The sequence below is a fragment of the Oculina patagonica genome, chromosome 5 (genome assembly GCF_052425735.1).
Source record: "Oculina patagonica isolate OP01 chromosome 5, crgOcupat, whole genome shotgun sequence".
Taxonomy (NCBI): domain Eukaryota; kingdom Metazoa; phylum Cnidaria; class Anthozoa; order Scleractinia; family Oculinidae; genus Oculina; species Oculina patagonica.
This window is the reverse complement of record NC_135762.1, coordinates 6,848,282-6,873,933: the sequence shown is the minus strand read 5'-3', so window position 1 is coordinate 6,873,933 and position 25,652 is coordinate 6,848,282. Positions and strand designations below refer to the sequence as shown.

Here is a 25,652-nt window from a genome sequence, read left to right as displayed (position 1 = left end):
GTGGAATCGGAAGAAAATGGAAACATTCTGATTCTACCAACTCCGATTCCGTCGAGCTTATGGCTCCGCTTACGACTACGATTTTTTTTTTCGCCATGTCTCAAGCGACTCCGACCGAAAACCATCCGTAAGAAGCTAGAGTTGCCCTCGGCTATCGCCTCGGGCAACTCTTACGCTTCTTTCGTGCTCTCCAAACTTCCCGCGTACTCCATAACTCGATGGAGCACGCTAAAGCATGAACCAATTGTTAAGTATTAAATGTACAAAAATAAAAAAAAATGTCTTCATTAAAAATGAAAACTTTCGGTCTTGTTGCGGCACCTTGTGGTCTATTTTAACCGAATGGTCCCATTTTAAAATTTGTTTTTAAGGCAATGCAATGACAACAAAAATTTTATTTTTTTAAAAAACGTATACTTTATTCGGTTCAACTTCAATTCTAGCTAATTCTATAGCTTATTAAGGCTATAAATCTGTCAGAAAACAATTATTAAATCATGCCTAATTAAATAGCTTTTATTATAAACTTGTTTAAGCTTTGGTGTTGCCAAAAGACCGTCCTTTCCTTCGCTACCTCGATAAGCCGCAAGCTCCCTCGGAAACCAAGGATCGAACAGACTTTTTTTTCAACCAAAGCGGTAAAAAAAAACAACCTAACCTCTGCTAAATATGCTAGATTTCTATATACAGTTTGGCATACCAGTCCACCCCAATAATCCAACATACGGAAAAGATGGCGGCTGTACATTTTACCACAATACCTTGCGAAACTAACACAGTCAATCGGCACATAGAAAGCTATATTTTTTACGAAATTTGTCTCTGTTTTACAGTGGAGCCTCGATATAACGAAAAGGGACTGACAAAATATGTTACTAGGTTTCGTAATATCGGGGTTCTTTTCCTTAGATTTTACTATTACTGGGGCGAAAAAATATCGTTTTCTTTATACCGAGGCCTTTGTTATATAGAAGTTCCTTTCACCACTGTAACAACATTGCGTATGCTGCGTTTGAAGCTTCTAAAACTTTTCTTTTTAAAAAAGTGGTTTTAGGATTTTCGAGTGTTTACTGGGTAGATGTACCAGTCGCCATTTGTTGATAATTCCGAACGGTGGATAATATGTACATGTACGCTCACACGATCATCGCAGCAGGATTATGTTCGTTAAGTCGTCAGTCGCTCGGCAGCACTCGGCCAGTTCTCGGCAGCCATCGGATTCATCCACCATCCAAGTACCGCTCTGTGTTTTGAACCTTTTCGCCGCGGTCATCGCTCAACATGGCCTTTAACTTTGAGATAGAGCTCTTGTAACTTGTCCTCTGGAAAGTTACTGGCGGGGCCTTGGGACATGTCTATGTAAAGCAGCTTGGCAAAGATCATGGCCAATTGTCCCGCAGGCGGCCAGTCAAGAAACTCAAACAGTATGGGGATAATGGGTTTCCTCAGCGTGTCGGCAAGAGTAGTTTCTCTTTGACACATTTCAGATTTGCAGTAACGCTGTGTCACGCAACACAGCACAACCTGCAAAGAAAACAGTGATCATGTTTAGAAACCGTTAAATGTTTTTCGCGCGTGCGATTGGTCTAAACATGTCACGTGATGCAGCCAAAACTGGGGTATATTCAACAATTATTCCATCAGCGCGTGTTGCATATGGGTTGGTAGATATCTCATATCCGAGTGAAATAATTGTTTTATTACAAACACCCAAAGAATTGCAATATTTGAGCTCCCCAGCTGTTCTCGCTGACGCGTTCTTTTTTTCCATTTTTTTCCTATACAGTAAAAACCCGCGATAAGAACACCTATTTTGGCGGTTCAGGCTGATTTGGTTCTTATATAAAGGGTTATAATCTGCAAAATCAGCCTGTAAGTGTTCTTAAAAAAAGTTTCTTAAAATAAGGAACATACTAGGCTACCAATAGATGAAATCAATATATATGCACACAATGGTATTTTAATTTTAATAAAATTGATAAATCAAGGCAATACTGTACTGTAATTGGGGTGGAACTATTATGTGTGCAATGAAAAGTAGTGTTGATCTTTGATATTTTTCCATATAAGAACAACTTTCATTTTTCAGGCTGAATGTGTTCTTATATAAATGGTACTTTATTTCCTAAAATCAGGCCTGGGTGTTCTTAATCCACTTGTTCTTATACGCGGGTTTATGAGCTCATATATTATTGCCTGTTAACCAATCAAAACTCAGGAATTGCAATTTACTATTGCTAGTTTCTAATAACAGATAATATCCCCAAAGTGATATTCCCCAGCTTTCGATTTTTGCGACTTTCGTTCGCAAGTTTAGTTTTCATCCCGAGTGAATTGTATAATTGAATAGATTAGGACTGAAGATTTTGAACAGGCTTACAATATTTTGAACGCCGACAATATTCTGAACGTCTTCCAGAATTAGTGGCCTTGTGTTAAAATATTTGAATGATACTAAACACAATAGCCTCCATTTTGCCTTTGAAAAATATGCAAAAATACACTGATATTTGTCTTTGGACATTATCACTCTCGGAAAACTGTTCGCCTCTCGGAACAGATGATGTCCGCGGAAAAATATCATGCCACATGGAGGTTCTTGTTTATACATGTTAGTCATGGTTGAAACAAATGATTTCAACACTCACCTTTGAAGCTCTGATGCCGGCGTCGATCTCTGCATACAAGGAATCTCCTCCCCCCATCTGACCGATATCCATCCAACACTTGAAGCCACACTCCTCCAGCTTGTCCCTCAGTAGTTTGACAGTGTCTTGGAGATCCCACTGATACGAAATGAACACTTCCGGGCGGACATCGAGCGCTGAAGGACTGGCACTGTCGGTCTTGTCTACGTAAAGAAATAGATGTAAGAGCCGTTTAACACTTTAAAGTTCCAAGGAAGCAACAAATATTTTTGTATGCTTTGATGTTCCTATACTAAACTGACACAAGAATTTCGTAAAAAAATTTTTTAAAACAAACTGGAAAATATTTGTGTGACTTCCTGCCTGCATTTACTAGCTTGCAAGCAGTTTTTCTCTTTATCAGTTCAATCCTTTTTGTTCGGAAGCGAGAGGACGACAATGCATTATTGGAAGAAAAAGACATTTTGCATACCTTCACTAGTTTTCTGAACGTCCGGAAGATCACCCAGCTCGTCAGTCTGAAATAATAATGTTTTGTTGAAAGACAATTAAACCTTCCTCTTCTAAAACAAAATAAACGTACCAGCAACAAAACGTACAGTGAGTACGTGCCAGTGCCAGTTTTGACATCATTCTGTTGGTTTTCCAAAATTCTTAGCCAATCACAGTCAACAACCGCACGTGCAAAGATTTATCGGCAAGCAGCTTCTTTCAATTGGCTTCTCCATTTAAACACTTGACTCTACGCGATGGAAAAGCCATCATAGGATTTAAAAAAAAACCATCAAAAGAATTTTTCAAGTGGAAACAGTATTGGACATTTAATTGTGAAATACCGCATTCTCGTCCCCTGAGCGGCTTGACCCTCTTAGCCAGCTGAGCCTGGGACACGAGTAACAAGTGGCTCTGGTTACACACGGTTTGATTGGCTAGATTTTAAACAAAGAGAAATTAAATCTAGCCAATCAAATCAACCGTAGTCCCCAGAGCCACTTGTTTCTCGTGCTCCCAGGCTCAGCCGGCTAAGAGGGACAAGCCTGGGGAAAAGAGTGCAGAACGAGAAAAATACTATTTCCCCAGGCTACAGGTTCGCATGTCAGTAGGTTCAAAAATTTTAAATTACCTTTCTGGTAGAACCACGCCATTCGTCTAAGCCAGGAATGTCCAGTCGTGAACGGGCGCCGAAGGTTTTCTTGCAAATCAATTTCCCCTCGTTTGAAATCGGAAGGAAATGAATGCAGTCGCCGTGAGCGCAGGACTGTGTCCTGTGCTTTGCGCAAACTTTGCTTGAACACGATGGACAAGCCACACATAACTCGTACCGCATGTTGCGCAGACATGCAAAGTCACGTGATAAGCTGCGCAGAATCGATTCCAGGCGTTCGCGGACCAGCGCGGCCAGGCTATCTCCGTCAGTGTCAGACTCTTTTAGCTGGAGATTCACTTCAACAAACGACTGCTTGCAAATGAGAAACAAATCTGTCTCGCCCAAAATGAACCTGGCAAGGTTTTGAAATAAGTTCGGTTCGTCCTTGCAGCCTAGCTCCGGGCACCCAGCGATGAAGCGAGACACGAGCTGAGGGAACAGTCCGTGTGGTAGAAAGCCGTCGGGAAAGTAGATATAGAGCGAGCAAATCCCCGTGAATGTGGTGTCCATCTCGATCTCTGGACACGAGCACAGCTGCGCTGGTACAAAGTACTTCACGGCCGGCGAATCCTTGTCGGTGCTTTCTGGGGTGAATTTTGCGATCAAACCGTACATTTCCATCATGCACAGAATGTCGCTCTGTGATTGGCCATCACACAGAAACTCGGCAAACACGTGATCTACCAAGCGCATGCTCAGAAGGCCAGTTTGTTCCAGTTCGTTCCAGGCTGCCGCATGGCGCGGATTCTTGAGGGAATAGAAAAACAGAAAATGAAAATATTACTCCAAGTGAAAATACACCTGTTCATCAGACAACGTTTAATACTAGATATTTCTTATTAATCAAACGCAGGGGCTGCACTGGATAACATTGCCCGAGGTCTTTCTGGCACGGATTAAGCGAAGCATTGTTTTAGTTGCATTTAAAGGAGCTACTTCATTGCCGGCAAGTTTTTCGAGTTTGTCGTTCGTAATCCGTCTTAATCTTCGTCAGTTGAAACCATCCTTGGTTATTTTGGGGTTTTTATTACTCCGTTGCCGGTGGTTTTTCTACCTTAGAAAACTAGTATTTTGAAATTTCCTACAATTTGGAAGAATTCAGAAAAACGACTTAAAATGTCGTGACATTGCTCCTTTAAACGACTGAGGAACACGCAGCAGCCTCAAAAGGAACGTTTGTTTTTTTACGTTTTTACGCATGTTTTTCAATAAAGACCGAGGGCGATATTCCCCAAGTACAGCCCTGAGCTATTGAGAGTTGGTAAGAATTTTATTTTATGGTTCTCTTTGCTGCGATATTGTCCGCGTTTTGCCAGCCAGCCGACCATTAACATCACTCATAATGCCATGGGCATTACGTGAAAATCCGGCCCGGCGACTACCCGGGGTATTAGCCAATCACGGCACGCGTTACATCTTTACAAGCACTAGCCATATAATTATAGCACAATGTTATACCTGTTCATCAAACGGCCGTATAGTGATAAGCTTCCTAAACAAATGAATCAACCACTGAGTTTGAAGCACCACCGTGTCACCATGCCAAATAATGTTTCCAAGGTCATGATAAAAATCCAACATGGCTACCATTTCCACTTCGTCCTCCATAAAGCACTTCTTGCGCACGATGTTGTACAGCTGAGAAACCTTCAGGTAAAACGTCTTCTGTTGAACCAGGGCTTCCACGACCCTCTCAAAGTTGAACCAACGGACAGGGACGTCTTCTCCCATGTACGGCTCTAGATGCAGTACCTGGGGCAAGAACAAAGAAGAGGGATCGGTCAGGCAATTTTATTTTACAACTATAAATTCAGTAACACCAACACAGTGAAAACAAATGGGTTAATGGCAGAGCTGTGGGATTTCGACCGCTGCCGGTCCCATATATATATTATGTTGTTCGCAGTCGTCTTTCATTTTGTTCAATTTTGATGAACTGCTGGCCCCGAGATCGACAAGAAATGTAGCCGACCTTTAGAAACACTACGTGTAACGTTTGAGACACCAGAACTGAGCGACTGTCTAAAAAGAAGGTACCTTAATACCGAGTCAGGACGCGAGCCAGGATTCGAGCTAAGGATTCGAGCCAGGATTCAAACAGTGCTTCTGTTAGCCTCTATGAGAACCGGTTAGCTTTCACCCCAGTTTCCCTGCGGTTAGCTTTTTCTTCGGTTTACTTGCGGTTAGCATTTATTTGTTGGTTGGGCAATACTTTATAGTATGAAAATTACATGAATATTATATCAACAAGGACTTTTCCAGTTTTACACTGTTCAAAAACTAAAACTAGTTCTGACTTGAGTCCTGAGCTCGAGTACTTGCATTGACTTTAGTTTATCTCGTCTAAAAAAGACAAACAATCAAACAAAACGAAAACCGGATTCCAGTTATTCAACAGTGGTGTATCGCTGTGGAACAAGATCCCACAAGATCTAAAACTCGCGATTAAAGTGTCACATGTATAAATGTGCCGCAATGGACTCACACTTGCCAAATAGTAACCACAATTACTGTGAGAAAACACTAACTAAGCGGAGTCAAAATTTAGCCTTGGCACAGGATCGCAAGACAGTAAAAGAGAACAAAATGTCGCCAAAGAGGAGGGGGGAGGGTAATTATTTTCAGGCAAACCACGTAACTTGGCAAAAGAGGCAAGAGAGACATCGGGCAATGCGATTCATTCACAACGGACGTTTGAGCTGCGCTAGTTTGGTGGATATTTTAGCAGAGAGAATATTTTTAATATTTACCTCTCTTATTTCCTGCCGAACCTTCTTAATACCCTCGTCCTCTTCAGTCCGGGTATTATCTACCTGGAAAAATGGCCGTCGAACGTGTTGCTCGTACGTCTTTCCAGAAAGGCTCTTTTTAATCTGGGTCTCCATTCGCTTAGGGTCCTCAAACGGGGTGTCAACATGGGTACCTACTATGATAACCGGGGGTCTCAAATAAGGCTGTTCTTCGTCATGTTCCTTGACTTCGGCCCTGCCCTCGGGACTGAGATTATGCACAGAAACGAGCCACGACAGAATGCTGTCCAAGTTCGTTTCGTCTCCGCTGGAATGAGGAATAAAGTCGTGCACGCCCTGACGAACACACGGCTCCATTTTTGCGTTCAGCTCCTTGCTCATGTTGTAAACGAGCACGTAAATTGCCCTAGGGGTCAGGAACACGGGGTGCGACGCGTAGTAGAGATGTTGCCCCGCGAAGTCCCATATGGTGACCACAGTCTCTCTGTCGCTCGCCTGCTGTTCACCAGCTTTGCTCTGTAGGTATTTGGCTACAAGAGATTTCACGTCCTCTGGCACGGCTCCTGAAGTGTCGATTTCAATGTGAAACTCGGGATCTATCGGCAAATCAGGGATATCCTCATCTGTAGGTGGAAGGTCTGGGGAGGTCTCGGGGATTTCCTCGATCGAGATATCTGCAGATGGCACCTAAATGAAAAATGAAAATGGAAATGAAATAACAGAAGATAGGCCTATGAAAACGATGTTATTCAGAAGAAAGAAACGTGGGCAGCGATCAAGTGAGTGACGTAGGGCCCTGGCCTGTATTGAAATCCACATAAGTGCAATTTGCAAACTTTTCATCCTGTTTCTAGCGAGATTTGTTCTCCGTAGTCCGGAGTTCAATAACGAAGCGCGCGAGTGACTATCTCGTCTAGATAGATTCCTTCTATTTCTTTCAGAATACGCTGATGTTTTGTGAGACTTGTGGCGGTATATTCATTTACATTCTATTTTTAGACCTCCCGCGCTTCGCTATTCCTTGGCCACGCTAAGCCTCTGATCTGACTTGGCTGGTTATCCATGTTGTGTTCCATCGAAATATTAGCATCTTCAGATTTGATTACGAGTACGAGATCGAATACAAGTACGACTTTGGAATTTCGACACAATTGTATCCCCCAAACTACAACACGTAAATAAACTGACTAACACGTAAATAAACGTTAGGGATAAGACTAGTGTGATAAGGAAATAGGAGGCACAAGAATTTGGTTTGAAAACTCGTACTCGTACTCAATCTCGTACTCGAAGTCCAATCTGAAGGTCTCTATTTTTCATGTACACGGCTCCACAAACCGTGCGCAACTAAACTTAGTTTACCTGAAACCCCTTTTAATTTCAATTGGCAGTCGGTAATAAAGAAGTGTTGGCTTAACAATGAACAATAAAACTGATTTCTAAGCAAAGTAAACAAACCTCTCATAAATGATACAAATTTTGCTTAAAACGCAGAAATCTCGGAGAGCACAGAGCAGCATTATTTAATCTTCAAATCTTAACCACTGATGATTTCCTTGTACACGCCTCTAATATCTTACATTAAACTTAAGCCGAGCTATCATCGCTTACTCCACAGTCTACCTACCATACCTGGGGTGCCTGTGGTGCCGAGCCTCCTTGGGTGACGTCATTTTGCACAGTATCTTCTTCCACGCTGGTTTCTGGCTTCTGTTCCTCGTCACCGGAGCGCAACTCTCCCACAACAAGCCTAGCAATATCATCCGCGAACTCAGAAGTAAACTTCTCGTTCTTGACAAGTTGCCAGTTCATAACACGGTTGACATCCACCTCAAACCTCGACGGGTCTACCTCTATCCCCTCAGTACTAGGCTCGCCAGGGTCAAACTTTATTCCTAGAAGCGACTTCTTCAAACTTGTTTTACCAGCTCTGTTCTGGCCGATCAGCATGACGCGCCCGCGATACACTCTGACCTTGCCCTTTTTGAGTGCTCGTTGAAAAGCACGCTGAGCCTCGATTCCACGAGCTTGGATCTCGGGTGGAACTGGAGAATAAAATGATAACAAAAACCAATTTATTTATAGGTTTTTTTGAACAAGTGTGCGGTCCGTATTAGGGAAATATCCCAGGAGTTCTTTATTTTTATTCAAATTTATGCTTCGACACGAAAGCGAGATCCATTGACTTGTGGAAAAATAAACACAACGAGACCATTATTTCCCAATGTGACCCAAAAAACAAGTCCTTTCTTTCGAGAAAGGTATTAAAAGCAAGCACATGGCTGTAGATTAAGGGAGAAATGTACCCGGAGGTCGGTTTTTCACAACTAAACACGGGTTTAACGAGAATTTCTCGTTCACGTTTCAAAGAATCCAAAAACACTCACATCATCTCCTCTATCTATGTTTAAAGGTGTTTTGTAAATTTTTGGGTGATTTTTGGGGATGTTGGGAGAAGGTAGTTCTTTCGCAAAGGATTAGTGAAATTTAGGGAAATAAGAAATATTGGAGATTCATTGTGTTTTTAAAGTTAGAATTTTTTAGTTAAAAATTGGTAGACGGACACCGGACAGTCCCCTGACAACCTGGAGTGCTCTTGCGTGGGGGTCAACTGTCTGGTTCTTTCTTCAATCCCTTCTTTAAACCTCTTAAATGTCATTCAAATTCAGGTATATTGCCCCCTTAAGCCGCCTTTGGAGACGTATAACTAAAACTGTTGGTAAGGCACCACGAAAAAAAAATTCTGCTGTAAAATCTTTTAGAATTTTAGCAATTATTGGCAAAATACATTCGGGAGTGATCTGCCTTAGCGAGAATAAGAGAACCGTGTTGCAAACTCCGTACCTCTAAAGGGAACCTTACCAGTAGAATCTTTCTCAGTCTCTGCCTCTGGTAAGGTACAGGCCGGTTCTTCTTCATCATCTTGACTTTGTGCTTCCCAGCTGACATCTTCAACATCTGTGTCAATTTAATTAAGTAAACATGGTCTGAGTAATTAATAAACGCAACTGAGCACTAATTTTATCACACAGATACTACTATATTATTTCTGCTGTCATTGTTATATAATAATAATAATAATTTTTAATAATTTATACATTTATATAGCACTAAAACTATAAATATTCTAAAGCGCTGTTTATATGGCTAAGCTATGGAGAGCGACACTCCGGTGAAGCCATAGGCGACACTGTGTCACCGGCAGAGCGGGAGATTTTTTCTTCGGGCGTCCTGGGAAACAAAGCAGTCAACAGCAAACGCGAAAGATACAAAACAAGGCAAATACGCCCGAAGACAAAATAAACGCTATGCTGGAAGTTGATGCACCGAACAAAGATCGCTAAGGGAAGGGGGCAGGGCCCGACATTTGAACTGTAGTCGTGGTGTTTTACCGTCGGAAGACCTAGAATTGTGGTACACGTTGAAGGGAATGGTTAATTTTGCACCGCTACACCAAAGGGAGAGAGCCATGGGGATAATAAGCCATTTCCATGGGAGTTATAACTTGCATACATAATAAAGTACTATGCACATGACTTTGAATAGCAAACATTTTGTTAGGTTCTTTTGAGGGAAAGAGGGGTGGATGTCAGCAAATATTTTCATCTTATTGTAGTTAAAATTATCAACAAATTTCACACATTTCTCAGTGTCATGATCCTTATTTTCTTTTATCATGTGCTTATTTATATCTTATTGGTGGATCTACTGGGGGGGGGGGGCTAGCAACCCCATTTATCCCCCTGGATCCGCCCCTGAGGAATTTATTGGTTCCAATCTAAGACATCTTTCACAATTATTCAGAAACTTGTGCCTGAAGAAAGAATTCTGTTATTTTAATCAACACTGTTTGGCTAAACATATCAAAAGTTACAAGGACTCAAATACATATTGCTGTGAAGAACAGCTTCCTGTAACTGACTGTCCGGCGGTCGACTGACGGTTGTCTGTCGGCCGACAGTCGGCCGTTTGTCGTCTGTTGAGACATCTTTGACTTACCAACAATATCCTGTGTCTTTGAAGGGTCAAATACACCAAGTGAGCCATTCTTCTTTTCACCCAGCCAGGCTTCACCCAGCCAGGCTTTGCTCGTTTTCTCGTATCTGCCAAATAGAATTAGCAAACACTTCATGCACGTCATGTATAATGTTAATTTGAGATAGGTTGTCAGATAAAAGCACAAAAGTGTCACACGCGACAAGTTCGAAAGGTGGCCGTGGTCTGGGTATTCACTTGTATTGCTGGCTTGCAACTGATGTCACGGCGGACATGCTGGGGGACAAGAACAAAGCGTTTCTCTCCGGGAATTTAACTTTTTTATCATGCAAATTTTTCGAAAATTTATTTTATTGTTTTGACCCCCAACATGGCCGCTTTGTCACGTGGTTGCAAGCCAGCAATGTGCATATTGGCCTTGAGGAAGTTTGTATTTTTGCACGTGAAGATTTTGTTTGTCCTCTCAGGAGGCCTTTATCTGTAACTTTACTTTTACTGACGCATGTCTTTGAGTTTAAAAATTCTTCTAAAATTCAGCGTTGCTAAAAGTACCTTGTTTCCACATGTCTGAAGTGAGAAAGAACATGCAAATTTGCATTTGTCATGTCACCATCTTATTAGTATTCAGCACGTGCAGTAGCTCTCCACATCTAACTATACTACCTTTTGGTCTTGTCATGTGCACTTTTGTGTTTTTTTTTTTTTCAGACAACCTTTGGACTCGAATTAGCCTACGAATACAGCCACCTCTCATTCGCTCCTGCCACGCCTAGTAAGTGCAAACATAGTAGCCAGGGATGTCGCTAAGGGCCGGCTGCCAGCTTATTTCACCAGCTGAAAGAGAACTTAAATCCTGCTGAAATTTCACATGAAAACAGAGACTTAGTAAACTTTTAGACCTGCCGAGGCCAGAAAAGCCAGCTGGGCTCGTTGATGAGCCGGCTTAGTGTTTTATTAGCTACATCCCTGAGTAGCAGGAGCGAATGAGAGGCTATTCTTGAATTAGCTGTATAGTGTTAAAAAACAAACGTTAATCTCTACGGAATTTGCAACGTCTTTTCTTAACAATTTTTATCTATTTCAAAAGGAGAACAAAGAATAGAGTGTAAAAACTTACAAGGGGAATGTCTTGGAAATCAGCAAAATGACTTCACCCGTTTTACAGCTGAGTTCATGGGGATTTTGACCTTGAAAGTCTGAAGTAACAAGAAGTCTTGGAAGAGAAAATGCCTGCAAAGGGAATAAATAATGAAATCTGTTACGAAAATTAATTTTTAATTTTTTTTATATTGTACATAATTTTATTGTCCCAGGGCCCCTATCCTCGTTGCTGATTTAGCTACCCTGGTAAAAAAAAGCTCCTTACTTTACCTTATTGTATAGTCAAGACTGATTTAAGGAAAGCAAAAACAAAAAACAAAAAACAAAACAGAAAAAACAGAAATAGAATGTCTAGAACCTCGCAACTACTGGTACATTTCAAGTGAAACAAAAATAATTATTGTATAGTGGATAATGTTTATCTGAACTGTGCATTTAAGATGTGTCAGTGTGCTTCAGTGGAATGAAAGACAATGCATGCAGTGCCATAAAACCTTGCGTACTTACCAAAAGAGTTTTTACAACATCAGACATTGTTGGCCTTTTCATTGCTATTTTGGCACAGCACTGATCAAAGAGATTCCTGAGCAAATCAGGACACAGGACATTATGAATTAGCTGTGAAGAAAGAATCCAGAACATTTAACATTACAAAAAAAGAGAAACTTACAAAATGTATAAATTTACACTTTCTCATTTACGTTTTCATCCACTTTCTCAAAAAAAAAACACATCACTACTTGTAAGTAAATAATTATGATATAAGCTGTAAGTCCTGAATACCTTCTCTCTTGTGGAGGACAAAATGTCCTTATCGAATGCGAGACTACGAAACAGTTCTTTGGCAATTTTGCCAAACCAGAGGACAACTTCACTGCTTGTGTAGATATTAAATCTGAAATTATTTTGAGGCCTAAAACAGAGAACAAGGGAATAAATAATATCAAGTTGTAGTTAATTAAATAAAAATAACTAGGAAATCAAGATCTCAAATTACAAAGCTGAACACACAGTGATATTTAATATTGATCTGCATCTTGTTTGATCTCAAGATTATTTATAATACAAGCCTGCCTCACTACTGAATACAAATTTATACATTCCCATTTAAAACAGTTAGAATACATATTAAATGAAGAAGCATTCTCAAGTGGAATTTACCCGTATCTGGAATTTAGTTTTGGCTTCGACTGCCAGCAGCTTCGTCGCTCCTGTGTAGCTCTCGCGCGTGCCCCAAGGTGAGCCTGCTCGCAGGCTAACTGCCATTGGGGGCTCAATTTTTACTACTTTCCAACTACATTAAACTCGACAAGGTTTCTTAATTTATTCACTTCATCCGAGTCACCACAAGTTCCACTTTTATTAGTTGGCATTGCAAATCTAAAACATGACTAACTCGTTCAACTTGTGTCGTGGAAAACATCCCCACAGACCTCCCAGTTTGATCTGCAAGTCAATAATAAAATATATTGAGTCTAAGAATTTCTATTGATAAATAACTATATCTGTTATGGTTTGAATCTTTCTTTGGTTTAAAATTTTTCAAACCAGTTAACTTTTAATTTCATTTTGTGTCAGATTATGATAATAAATATAAGGCAATCAAACTGGTTTGAAATTTTTTAACCAAGGAAAAATTTAAACCACAACATATCCACTGAAGAACTGAAAACAATTCCACTCTTTAAAATGCCATAAAAATTTAAACTGTGTAATCTTTATAAAATTAGGGGTCATGAATGGTACCCCAAGATGTCGCAGTGCTCGCAAAATTTAGCTTCTGTTCGCAAAATTTTAATGGGTGCTCGTTTGCTCATGCTCCCACGTTTTTAAAAGTGATCACATGCTTGGTTTTTTAGTGGGGTGGTTTTTTGAAAGTGCTCGTTGCTCGCAAGGCTAACGTTTGTCAATGCTCGTGCTCGCAAAGAAAAACGCTGTGCTCGCGTGTTCGCAAATGCTCGCAAAGACCATTCGATACCCCTAAAATTGTTTTACTAACTTAAGCACCTATCATTTTTAAGCCACAAGGAGGAGCAAAGGCAGGGGGTTTGGAATCATTATTATTGTCTGCCTGTTATGGTGAACTTTGACCATGTCTGCGGACTTTCTCACAAAATTTTTCAGTGATTTTTTTAGGCATCTACAAATTACCCTGGAGTGGCCATTTAAACAGAAAATCTCTTCTCGGTTCAAATACCCACCTTTGGCCAAGCCTCCCCCTGACCCAGCTTCAAGGGGCTAGGTCACGGTATTTTAGGTAACTCTAATTGTTTGCGTTAATTAAGAGCTCTAAACTTAAAAGTGGCAGAGCAAAAGTCTTTTACTGGCAAAATCATGGCCACATAACAAACAAGAATGATTTTTCAAGTTTACAAAATGCAATCCGTTTTTATTAATCTTCTCGAACTTCATTTTGCCCATCCATGCCCCCTTTTAGCCTTTCTGTGTTTCTTTTGAGTTTTTCTACAGTTTTGACGCTGTTGTTGTGATATTTCAGATAATTCTATGAACAGTTGGTCAGTGCCAAAATTGTCTAAAATTGCATGACATAGCCCCTTTTACATTAATGGATGCTGAATAATTAACGTCATCACATGTTTGACTAGTACCTTTCCCGGTGCTACCACAAATATGGAGGCAGAAGTTATCCTCATATGCATAAGATCTTTACTGTCTAGGTATTCCAAGGCTGACGCAATCTGAGTGACCATTTGAATTAAATGGAACACTGACACTGTATGCTGCCCTATGGCTTCAAGGATGTTCCCATGCGGGGCAAAATCCATCACCTGTAGACAGAACATGACAACTTCTGATCAGTTAACCATCAGGTTGTTTTATCATTAAATTGACTTTGTTTAACAAGGGTTGCACATAATAGCCTTGCAACTGACAAACCTGTGGCCCTCATCCTGATTGAATTGGAATTCAGAAGTGTTGGTTTTTGTGGAAGGAGGAAAACCCAAGAACCCAGAGAAAAACCCTTGGAGCAAAAGGACAAAAACCAAGCACCCTCAATTCACATATTAAAATGTCAGGTCACAGAATTGAACCTAGGCCACATTGGTAAGAAGCGAGCGTTCTCACTACTGTGTTATCCCTGGTTCCCCATTCTGTTAGTTACATCAGTTACTCTGTCACAGATTACTAATTCATCCCAAATCCCACTTTCTGTAGCATGAAGCGACTAGGAGTATTTTCACTCCTCCCTTGATGGGAAGTTAGGGACGGACCATTATTTTCTTGGAGGGGGGGGGGGGTATGAAAAATTTTCCTCTGCAAACTTTCTTTTTTAGGTTATGCACCTCTGCAAACATTTTTTTTAGAAATTCTTACTATTTTTTGTTATACATATCATGTTTGCAAACAATTTATTTTGTCTTTCCAGGCCCTGCAAACAATTTTTTTCAATATTTTTCATCCCCCCCTCCAAAAAAATAATGGTCCGTCCCTTAGTCCATTACAGGCTTATACACCTGGGTGTAGAGAGGCACTGTGAGAGCAAAATGGGGTGCCCCAGCCAGGGCTCAAGCCCAGACTTCTTGATCCAGAGTCCAGCTCACACTAGCCATTATGCCACCCCACCTCCCAGAAAGGACCCTCAAAATGTTTTGTTTGCCGGGTGGAAAGCCCATTGAAGAAGAAAACACTGTCACTTACTAGAGCAATAGAATCAGTGAACACTCCTGGTAAAATGACTCCATGAAGATGAAGAATGTTCTCATGATTCAATGAATTGGATAACTCTGCCTCATGAAGAAAATGCTTCCTCTGTGACTGAGCTTTATCATACCTTAAGCACACTCGGATCTGCAATAAAATGTGGCTAAATTTAATTTTGGCTAAGTAAGACTCAAACCAATGCTGAAAAAATGGAATTTAGCCTAAGTTAGACTGAAACCATTCATGTGGATTGGGTCTGTTGGGGCATGCATCATGCTTGCCGTTCCAGCTGTGTGCAGACGTGCAGTTTTTTGCGTGGCCTCCTGCTCCTGCTCCTGTTAAACCATGCTTTTCTGCTCCCACTCCTCCCACCCTTTCATAGGGTAAGCATCGGATTTGTTAAGTATTAAGTTGGTAAGTATTCCACTGATGCTATCAGTGTGACGGTGCCTGGTGGGTGCTGCTTTCAGGGTTGCCATGGATATCTTTGCATTTGCCAGAAGCATGCATGGCTCCACCATACCTAAGGCACCATTCTCCAAGCTCATCTATTGGTGACGCGTTTAAATACCGGTAACAAATACCGTAAAAACCAGCATATAAGCCACACCTTTTTTCCAAAAAATTTCGCTCGAAAGCGGGGGTGCGGCTTATCTGCGGGAACTTTCGGAAAAGGTGCCGTAAATTTTCGTGAACTGATGCTAATTTATGGAAAATTATGTAAATTAATATAACATAAAACTACAAGAGAGTACCGGTCATTGCTTTTGCAAGTTTGACAGCTCCTATACTGTTTGCAGTGTCGACAATGGCCTATAACTTTAACAGTAATATTGGTACTTTACGAGCGACAAAATACCACGAGTATTCACGAGTAAGATGGCCAATTGAAGGAGCTAGAGCAAAAACAACACATCGAGTTTCGGCTAAATTTAAAATTGTCAAAAACAGCTCCAGATTTCGCATGCAAGTTTGTTTACGCGTGCTTAACACTGTCCTGTGTTTAATTTCACTGGTCTTTCTTTCGTTTTTAATAATTACACATACAAAAAGACAAGGTTTTTGCTGGCGCTGCGTCTTTTTTACTTTCCTTTTACAAACGATAAACAAACCTTTTGTTTCTCAAAACGATGAAGTCAGCTAAATTTTTAGGGTTACAGTCCTAGCCCTAATGAAAAGGTAGCCCCAAGGCCTTAGGGTCAGGGTTAGAGTTTCACATTAGGGTTACAGACTTAGCCCTAACGCAAAAAAAGCTTAACCCTAACCCCAAGGGATTAGGGTTAAGCCGTTTCAAGTTAAGTTTAGGATCAGAGTCAGCCTCAACCTGTAGATCACGCTTTCAGTGCAGTAAGCTTTCACGCCAGTTTGCTTGCAGCTAGCTTTCACTGCAGTCTGCTTGCGGTTAGCTAATTTTTGTTGTTTCGGGCAAGACTATTTTAATCTGTTACCGTTAGCTGTAATTTGAGGTGAAAGTGAAATAAAGATTGATTGTTGTGATAGACTGAATACGTTTGCTGGTGTTGCCACTTTCAGTTAAGTGCCGCCGGCTTGCTCTCCTAACATCATCACACCTCTACAAAATCCCGTCAAAACAAGATAAACTAAGGCACGAATCGATTGATTGATTTATTGATTGATGAATATTTAATGAGGCACAGAAAAAAAATTTGCGAGGGAACGTCCCCTGTGCGACCTCTAAAGAATTTTTTTAAGTCTAAAACCAGATCACTTCTTGGCAACTTTGTCGCGGCAGCACCCAAGCAGACCCTGCAAAACTTGCGTTGACAAAGTTCCCGGCAAGAAACCTCTTAATTTAGGCTTTTTATGCAGCCAGGCTCAAAACTACCTTGGTTTGTGCAATGTTGTTCTGAAGCGCTAAACAGCACTGTTGTACAAAACAAAGGCAGGAACATCCCTCAGTTCTTTGAGGAATGCTGTTAATTTACGGGTATTCAGACTTAATGATGTCCTTCAACCACCTGGCAGCCGCACTTGTGCTAAAACTAACCAAAGACTTTCACTTCCCCGATCAAACCGCCAATTTGTTTCTCTTTCCTCACATGTGACATGTATCAGGTGACATCGCATCACAATGTGATATCCAGTCCTTTTCTTAAAAAATAATGATTCCACAACATGGCGGCTAACAGCTGTAAGCATGGCTCTGAAACGTTTTTCAAACTCCCCGGACAGTTAAATAACCCTAGAAGGAAAGATTTACACCCGATGTGTTGAAAAACTCATACTGCTGGCTGACTGTGGAGAACGTAAGCTTTACAAAACGCCTTTCTTTTTGCATACGTAATTTTTCGAAAACGAGGCAAATTCCAGCCAAGTAAAATGCAGATCAATGTTTAGCACACGTAAACGAACTTGCCTGCGAAATCTGGAGCTGTTTGTGACAATTTTAAATTTAGCCGAAACTCAATGTGTTGTTTTTGCTCTAGCTCCTTCAATTGTTTCTTTCTCATTTTGCACTTTGATGGAAAATTTGTCAAACTGATTACGAAACTCTCTTCATGCAACGAGTTTATCTCCAATAGATGGCTCCCAAATCTCTTTAATTTGTTGATATGATAGCCACGAAACCCGAAGGCCTCCATCGCCATCTTGTTTTGCTTTTAATTACGTTCTCGTCCTGGTCCCATATTTTGCGTCCGATCAAATGCCTGGTTACTAAGCTACGAACGTTCGGCAAACACAAGTTCTTGTTGTCACACAAAAATCTATGGAAAATCTATGTCATGTCGCACTTCATACAAAGCAAAATGCTACGGATGATAAGTTCAATGTAACCATTTCTTAAATGACAGCTCTGTGATGAGTTTAGACTGATTGTGGAAACTTTTTCAGCATGTTTTTCCATTTTGTGGACAATTTAAGAGCATAAAACAGGCTATGATAAGTTCAATAGAATGGTACATTTAAATCGTACCTTCTCTCCATCAGGTTTTGTCCAAATTGCTTCAAACACTGATCCTGATATTGGTCCTGTTGCAGTCTTCTTGATCACTTGAATATCATTCACAGATATAAAAGGCACTCCACAGGATTCCAAATGTGCCTTGTATGGGAGTTTTCCATGTTTCTAAAATAAAATAATTAAAAATATTAAATTGCTTTTCTCATTCATAATTATGACGCGGAATTCAGAAGTGCATGGATTACATAACCTGTTTGTTTTTAGATAGTTGCATTATGTAATGCTTAATCACAACATGCTTAATCGCCATATTTAAAGATCCCTTTGCTTAGTTTCGGTGCCTTTCGAAAGAGATATGCAAGGCGGGAAATCCAGGTGAATTTTCGACCCTCTCACCTCCCCTTTGGTGACGTAATACACAGCTATAGTGCTTTCTCACCCAGTCGCTCATTGCCTCGGCCAAATCTTTTCCCACACGCCGGACAATGAGCGGCATAATTAGGAAGCCACATCAGCTCTAGCTGGTTTCATAAATAGGGTTCCTCTATCCAGTCAAACTGGAATTTGGAAATGTCCATTTTTCAGGAGGGAGGAAAACCAGAGAACCTGGAGAAAAACAAACTCAACCCATCATGTGGCACCAGGCCAGAATCGAACCCGGGCCACATTGGTGGGAGGCGAGCGCTCTTACCACTGCACTCTCCTTGCTCCCAGAAAACCAAAAGAAAACAAAAGAAAGCTTGGTCTTAATGTCACTGCTTTAATTTCAAACCAAAAGGCAACAAAAACAACTTTAACAACAGAAAATAATAACAGGATAAAACTGCTCTTAAAAGGGTGACCAAATCTTTATGGGAGGTGTTAACTTACAAGAGGTGGTCACACAGTGAGCAACCCTCCAAGTTGTGACCATTTTAATCGCCATGGCAACTAGAATTTTGGAACTGGCAAATAAATTGTAGAACAAGTCACCATCCTGGTAACTACAAGAAGACTGCTCCAGAGCTTGAGCAAACTATCATCCAAACTAAAAACTGCTCTGTGCCTACTGGGGACCAGTAGCACAACATTTCTGGGTTTTATAAACTGATCTTTTATTCTTTTATTTGTTTCTTTTGTTGAGTTTTCCAGGGAGAAATTTTGCGGTAAAATTTTGTTTCATTCACACTTTTTGGTACCGTAATGATTCGATTTAGCGCCTGGGGTGCTTATTTGCTTTTGGCACCTTAAGGGAGGGCACTTCTTCGAGCAGGGCACTTAATATTCGGGACAGGGCGCTTATTTATTTTTTTTTGCGAAAAGAACAAATGTTAAAAAAAAACTTAAATATATATTAAAATAACCAGCAATAACAGAAACTGTAACAGTAACAAATTGTTGAAAGTTCAGTTTCTTTTACAAGAATTGTTAATTTTAGCGGTAAATATATACATGTAAGGTACAGTGAATGTTCATGAGTTTCTCTTTTCGACATTGACGACTTCAGTAGGGGCAGTTTGCCATAATAGGAGCGCTTTTCTTATGAATGGGGCGCTTATTAGAATGGGGGTGCTTATTGGAATAGGGGCGCTTATTAACAAAGACACATTCGAAGGGGGGCGCTTATTCGGAAGGGGACGCTTATTGGAAGGAGGGCGCTAAATCAAATCATTACGGTATGTAGATTTACAGATAGTAATATTTTGGTGGCTTAAATTTTCTATTGGCGACTCCACCTAAATAGACAGTCGCCAAATGGCCACTAAGGAAAAAAGTTAACTTGGAGGGTTGGTGGGGTTTAATATTATGGTATAACATGCACACCCTCCTACCTTTGCCAAATGAACGAAATCAGTTGTTTTTGCTTTTTCGGGCAGTTCTCGCAGTTTTTCCTTTGCAAAGATAGGAAGAAGTCTGAATCTTTTCAATGCTTCATCGTCAAGTTTGCTCAGATCAGCAAGTGTGCGGATTTTCAGGTCATAGCACAACACATTGAAACTGTCTTTAAGGTTGGCCTCAGCGAGAAGAAGGTAGATCTTGTCAAGGGCAGTAAGATTGTTAACTTCATCGCTGAAAGACGCCTGGATAAGAAAAAAATGCATGCCATACTTTGAATTAGTAATACAACCCTCCAAGTTAAGACCATTTTAGTCGCCATGGCGACCAAAATTTTGGAGCTGGCGACTAAATTGGAACCGAAGTCGCCAGACTGGCGACCAAAATTGAGAAGAAGGATTGAATCGTGAGCTTAATTTAGCAACTAAAATTTTTCAGTGGCGACCAAACTTGAGCAGTCAGTGGCCAAATGGCCACTAAGGAAAAAAATAAACTTGGAGGGTTGTAATAATAAATATAGTACCTGATGCTGAGTGCATTACAAGGTTACTATTGTTAGTGGCTACAAATTTTAGCAATTTCAGCGAGTTGGGTGAAAATCGCTTAATTTAGCACTGGCTAAAATTTGTCTCGGTCAAATTTAATAGGTGTTAAATTAATATACAGTGTATACCCCTACAGTAGCGAGTAACCGCCAGAAAAATACAAAATTAAATATTAATAGTGGCCCTGTTCAACTAGATGACAACGTCAGTACGTCGGGCAACAATTAAGAAGGGTTGGGAGAGAGCTGGGATCGCAGTCATTGTGGAGAATATGACTGATTTCCTTGACAAGGACCCATTTTCTGACATTTGCAATTCACTTTCAATTGGTCTTTCTGACAATGATAATGTTCATTCGATTGTAAGTGACTTAGTTCTATTGCTTGAAGGGCCGCAGAGCAGATCACCATACTCATGAAAGAAATTGAAAGAAAGGAACACTATCGAAATGAGTTTTGATGGTCAACATGGCTAGCGGCATGGCTCGCGGGCGTGTCCGTACGTCGTGTCGCGCAACATGGCAGCCATAGTTTGATGGTAGAAAAAGTGAAGTAAGAAGGCTGTATAAAGGCGGCCTTATAAAGGCGGCCTTTAAAATTTAAAGGGGTTTGAAAAGAAAAACAAAAAGCAAAGAAACAAAATGTGGCTGTCAATTACGTGTAAAAAAGTAATCGACCGCCAAAAAAGTGGACATTGAGAGCCATAACTTTTGGGTCTATCTGTAAAGCTAACGTCGTACATGAAGGAGCATTCGAAAGCTAAATCGGGTTTCACATAAACTGCATCAACAATGGATCTATCTAGAAACCAGAGCGCTGGCTAAAATCGAGTGCGTGGCTGCTTGTTCGCAAGAGAGTACACAAGTACATTTTTACCTGTATCAGTCTATATGTTCTGATATGTTATTTCTTTACTGCTTACATATAACTGCTTTTATTCTGCAATGCATACCTACGGAGCGATATAGTTAACAAACCATTTTATTGCTACGGGGTAAAAAAAAGAAAAAAAAAAGAAAAAAAATGACCCCTCTGGGATTTGAACTCACGACCTCCAGGTCCGCAGACTGGCACCTACTCGATTGCCCTAATGCGACATGTTCAGTGATGCAGGAAGAATATTATATCCTATATCAATGTAATAGATATTGTGGGGTCTACTAAACTGCTGCAAGACTATAACAGGATCGCGAAACTATTTTCTATTGTTAGAAAGCAGATAATTTACTGTACTCTAAGGTAATTTTTCGTGCCATGAGTAATGACATTTGCCCTGCTTTGAGATTATTATTTTTGTCGTACGGCAGACATTCAGTTTAACCGTGAGCGATTTAAATTTGTCTTGCACCTATAAACCACAGTAAACATTAGTACATTGGCCGCTTATTCACTAGAATGAAAACATTACATAAGCTCCAGGGAAAATTAAATAAATGGAAAGCTCCGCTTTTAGGCTTGCCTAAATCTATATTTAATTTTCGGAAAATCACTAAATTTAATAGTCGCTAAATCTTGCTCAGAAAAAATCGCTAAAAATATTAACCCTTAGGGATGTAAGCATGCAGGATTTTTTTAGAACATGAGAGAAGTGAATAGAGAAGCAAAAGGTGCAGCTGAGTGCTTCCCACATTTCTTGAGTGTTCTTAAAAATTCCCAAGTGCAATATTATAACTCAACAATGCAGGAGGGGCAAGTTTTGTTACTTCTTTTGTTAAATATTTACAGTCAAAACACCTCAAGTGTTCCTGTCAAGGGTGGATTAATAATTCCATTATAATTGCAAATTTGATTTCATTTTTTGCTTCAATATTCCATTCTTGACTTGAATATTTCAATGTTCAAACGGCGACTCGATTCAAAACTCGAATGTTGATTTCATTCGTGCGACAGACAAGTGAGAATTTGAAAAAGTTCCCCAATTTGCATAAAATGGGTCAACGACATTTTTCCACTTTTTCTTCTGCCATTAATCCATCCTTGACAGGAATGCTTGAGGTGTTTTGACTGTAATAAATTGTGTGCGCTCAACCTCATGACCTAAGCCGCATGTATTATATTATGTTTTGATAAAGCATGCATGCATGTGACGTAAGCAGCATGCTTTATGGTATACTTATGAACTTGAACTGACCAATCATAAACTAACTGATCATGATTAAATAAATTACTAAAAATAGTTTCTATCAGACTTGGCTGTACCACAAAATGCCCTAATTGGCACTTATTTAATCTTCTAAAGCAAGATGGAAGGGGGCACTTATTTGTCTTAAAGGGGGAAGAGGCTTATTTTCATTTATCAATTTTCAGCCTCTAGTCAAAATGACATCGTCTTTATCTGTTCTGTTATGTCACATTCATTAAAAGTACCATTAGATATTTTAAAGTGAAATGTTATGCGAGCGTGGGACAAAGAAAAAAATCTGAGTCCCTGACGGGAATCGAACCCATGGCCTCCCAGATACGAGTTGGGCACCTTAAAGATGATTTCCAGTCCGTACTGCGCAATCTCCACCTGCAATGTTTGTGGGTCTCACAAACAGAAGAATGTTTACTGGCAAAAATAAAACTTCCGGGACAAAACTTACCTTTTTCTTCATTATTAACGCCAGATATCCTTGCAAAACAATAATAACGAGTAAAAGAAGCTCGACGGTATTTCAAACGGACGTTTTAGCTCATCGTGAATTCTTGAACGAAACGATCCGTAATGGCGAACTAAAAAACTTCATGTACGCCATCACCGAAGTGTAACGTTTCAACGAATTCAAAACAAAAATGAAAACAAACCCTGAGTCTGCGCAGTACGGACTGGAAATCATCTTTAACCAACTGAGCTACGAGAGTCTCATGGTGAGCTTGGCCATGAGACTCTTGTGTATCAAACATTCAGTAACTTGTTCTTTCTTAAGGGAGGGTAAGTGGTGCTTATTCAATTTTAGCCTTAGGAGGGGAGTATATTCAAAAGGGGACCCTTATTTGAAGGTGGGTGCCGATTCGAGTATTTATGGTATTTTGGTCTGTTTTGTGGTAAATACAATGTTTAATGTGGAACTCAACTTTTGTTATCAGTGCAATTTATTTGTCCATAATTAAGCCTCCTCTGAGTGTGGAACAATTCAGGGAGTTAATGTGCACTTTCATAAGTACTCCCCAGATAACTACACTTGGTCCAGTTACCATTTCTAATAAACAATGAATACTTACATTCTTCCCTGGTCCTTGTTCTGATTTGGGTAATCGAGGTAACTGAGAAAAGACTGACTTCTTAAGCTTTTTCATCATCGAGATAGTAACCACAGTACCCTAAAAATCAAATCCATGAAAAATGCAAAATTGCCAATCAAGAGAGGTGGCCATTCTGGTGGGCGGTTTGTGAAATGTTTGACTGTATCAGAGATTCCAACCCTCACGTATCTTGGGCAATCATCTAGGGCTTTTACCTTAAGGGCATCCTAGCGTGAGCCCGTGTTTTTTGGATGCGGTAATGCAATGGATTGCCTCGACTTCATGTGACATTTGCATTCATTAGTGGTTTGCTTGGTTTGGTATGGTTTTTAGTCTGTAAATTCCATTGACTATGATCTCAAAAACTACAGGAAATGGCATCTGAGAGGCCTATATTTTTTAAACTTTTTCCGGGGGTGCATGCCACAGACCTCCTAGAAGCTTACACCTTCCGCGCTTGTGGCTGCGACCAAAATCTCCCGTTTTTTCATCTCAGAGGGTTAGAATCTATGTTGTATTCAGCAGGGTGCATGGTGAAATGAGGGTCACAAAGGGAGGGTGACTGGAACCCAGGAGCCCTAAAATTTTAGCCGTGGAGCTTGGAACCCACTGATTTGCTGCCTGGAGCCCTTTGGTGCAGAACATGGAGCCCTTTCCACAGAGCCCAGAGCTCTGATTGTGGGGGATTCAGAGACCTGAAGCCCTAAACTCCTTTGGGATCCTGCAAAATAATGGGTTTAAAGGTCCAAGCAGAAAAAAAAAGTGTTCAAGGCCTAGGGTTTCAAGACAGGAATGGGTTACATAGCACCGCCTCAGAGCTCCAAGTACTCAGAGATACCAACCTAAAAAAATCGAGATCCGGGAGACCACCAATTTTGCGAGAAGATACCTCTTCTCAACGCCCAAAACGGCACAAAAAATAGAGCTTCGCCAAGTGATCCACAAAAATGCGTCAAATATTTTTAAATTTTCTCCCAGATTTGGCCAAAATTAACGTGAAAACACGCATTTTTAAGAACTTTCCTTCGTATTCGGGAGATTTGACGACCCGTACGGGAGACCGGGAGATTCGGCCTGTATTCGGGAGACTCCCGGATAATCCGGGAGAGTTGGCATAGATGAAGTACTTAACAGTGTTAGGCATTTTTGCCTGGGTTCCATAAAAAAAGGCTCCTCGACTCCAAAGCGAAAACAAAGGGGCCCCTCCACCCTCTCTCTCCTCTTTGCACAAAGTTCAAAGCCTAGTTAGTAGAAAGTGTCTCCTCTACTAACTATGTTCAAAGGATTTATCGTGAACCACATGTACCTTGCAGTAATAGAGGCTTCAGCTTTTGTAATGATATTCCTTCTTGCTCGAGCACCCTTCATCGAATGTGGCCAACGGCCTGGAGATTAATAACTGTCACCGTGAGAAGGGGGTGGGGTTGTTGAGATTTGACAACCATTTACGTACATCGAGAGCCTATCTTTTGTCTTTACTGCTATTTGAGATATTGCTTAGACATGTTCCTAGCTATATAGACAAAACTTGCGTAACAGTATCGCGAAGATTTGAGTATGCTTTAAACTAATGCTGCGTTATGAATATTTTATGACTTTTATGCTTTCAGGATAAGTGCAATAAAGCCGATATTAAATCGGCGGTATTTTATATACATGTCTTCCCTTTGAGAAAAATTTAACACCTCAGTTATTCAACTGAATTTAGTGTCGATGACTTACCTGGAATTAAAACTCGTAATTTGTTAGCATGGTGTCGAAAGCAAACGAACAATTTGATCACCGGCCATATATTTTCCGCTTCAACTAGGGCGACCCTCGCTGCAATATCGACCAGGCG

General features: G+C 40.5%; 1 protein-coding gene across 2 annotated transcripts; it reads right to left on the bottom strand.

Annotated features, from left to right (window-relative positions):
• Window positions 1-500: 500 nt before the first annotated feature.
• Window positions 501-25,652, bottom strand: LOC144655213 (uncharacterized). Of its 2 annotated transcripts, none has more exons than XM_078515435.1 (19): window positions 25,535-25,652; window positions 23,792-23,890; window positions 20,040-20,288; window positions 18,241-18,393; window positions 15,303-15,452; window positions 14,252-14,431; window positions 13,039-13,088; window positions 12,426-12,555; window positions 12,150-12,260; window positions 11,659-11,771; window positions 10,545-10,648; window positions 9,390-9,503; window positions 8,178-8,590; window positions 6,546-7,232; window positions 5,254-5,547; window positions 3,772-4,542; window positions 3,121-3,166; window positions 2,649-2,851; window positions 501-1,524 (listed from the first exon to the last, which is right to left on the bottom strand). In XM_078515435.1, the coding sequence occupies exons 2-19, from the start codon at window positions 23,867-23,869 to the stop codon at window positions 1,270-1,272; spliced, it is 4,101 nt and encodes a 1,366-aa protein (XP_078371561.1). In that variant the 5' UTR covers window positions 23,870-23,890; window positions 25,535-25,652; the 3' UTR covers window positions 501-1,269. The 2 variants fall into 2 exon arrangements, with proteins under 2 accessions (XP_078371561.1, XP_078371562.1); XM_078515436.1 differs by having other exon boundaries at window positions 9,408-9,503; window positions 25,535-25,651.

What these genes read in the sequence shown, in the direction of transcription:
- LOC144655213 (XM_078515435.1), bottom strand. Translation starts at nt 23,869, where the DNA reads ATGATGAAAAAGCTTAAGAAGTCAGTCTTTTCTCAGTTACCTCGATTA. An exon ending in TGGTAAGGTTCCCTTTAGAG is followed by an intron (nt 8,591 to 9,389) that starts GTACGGAGTTTG and finishes TTTATTCTCCAG; the next exon opens with TTCCACCCGAGATCCAAGCT. An exon ending in CCGGCATCAGAGCTTCAAAG is followed by an intron (nt 1,525 to 2,648) that starts GTGAGTGTTGAA and finishes TTTTCTTTGCAG; the next exon opens with GTTGTGCTGTGTTGCGTGAC.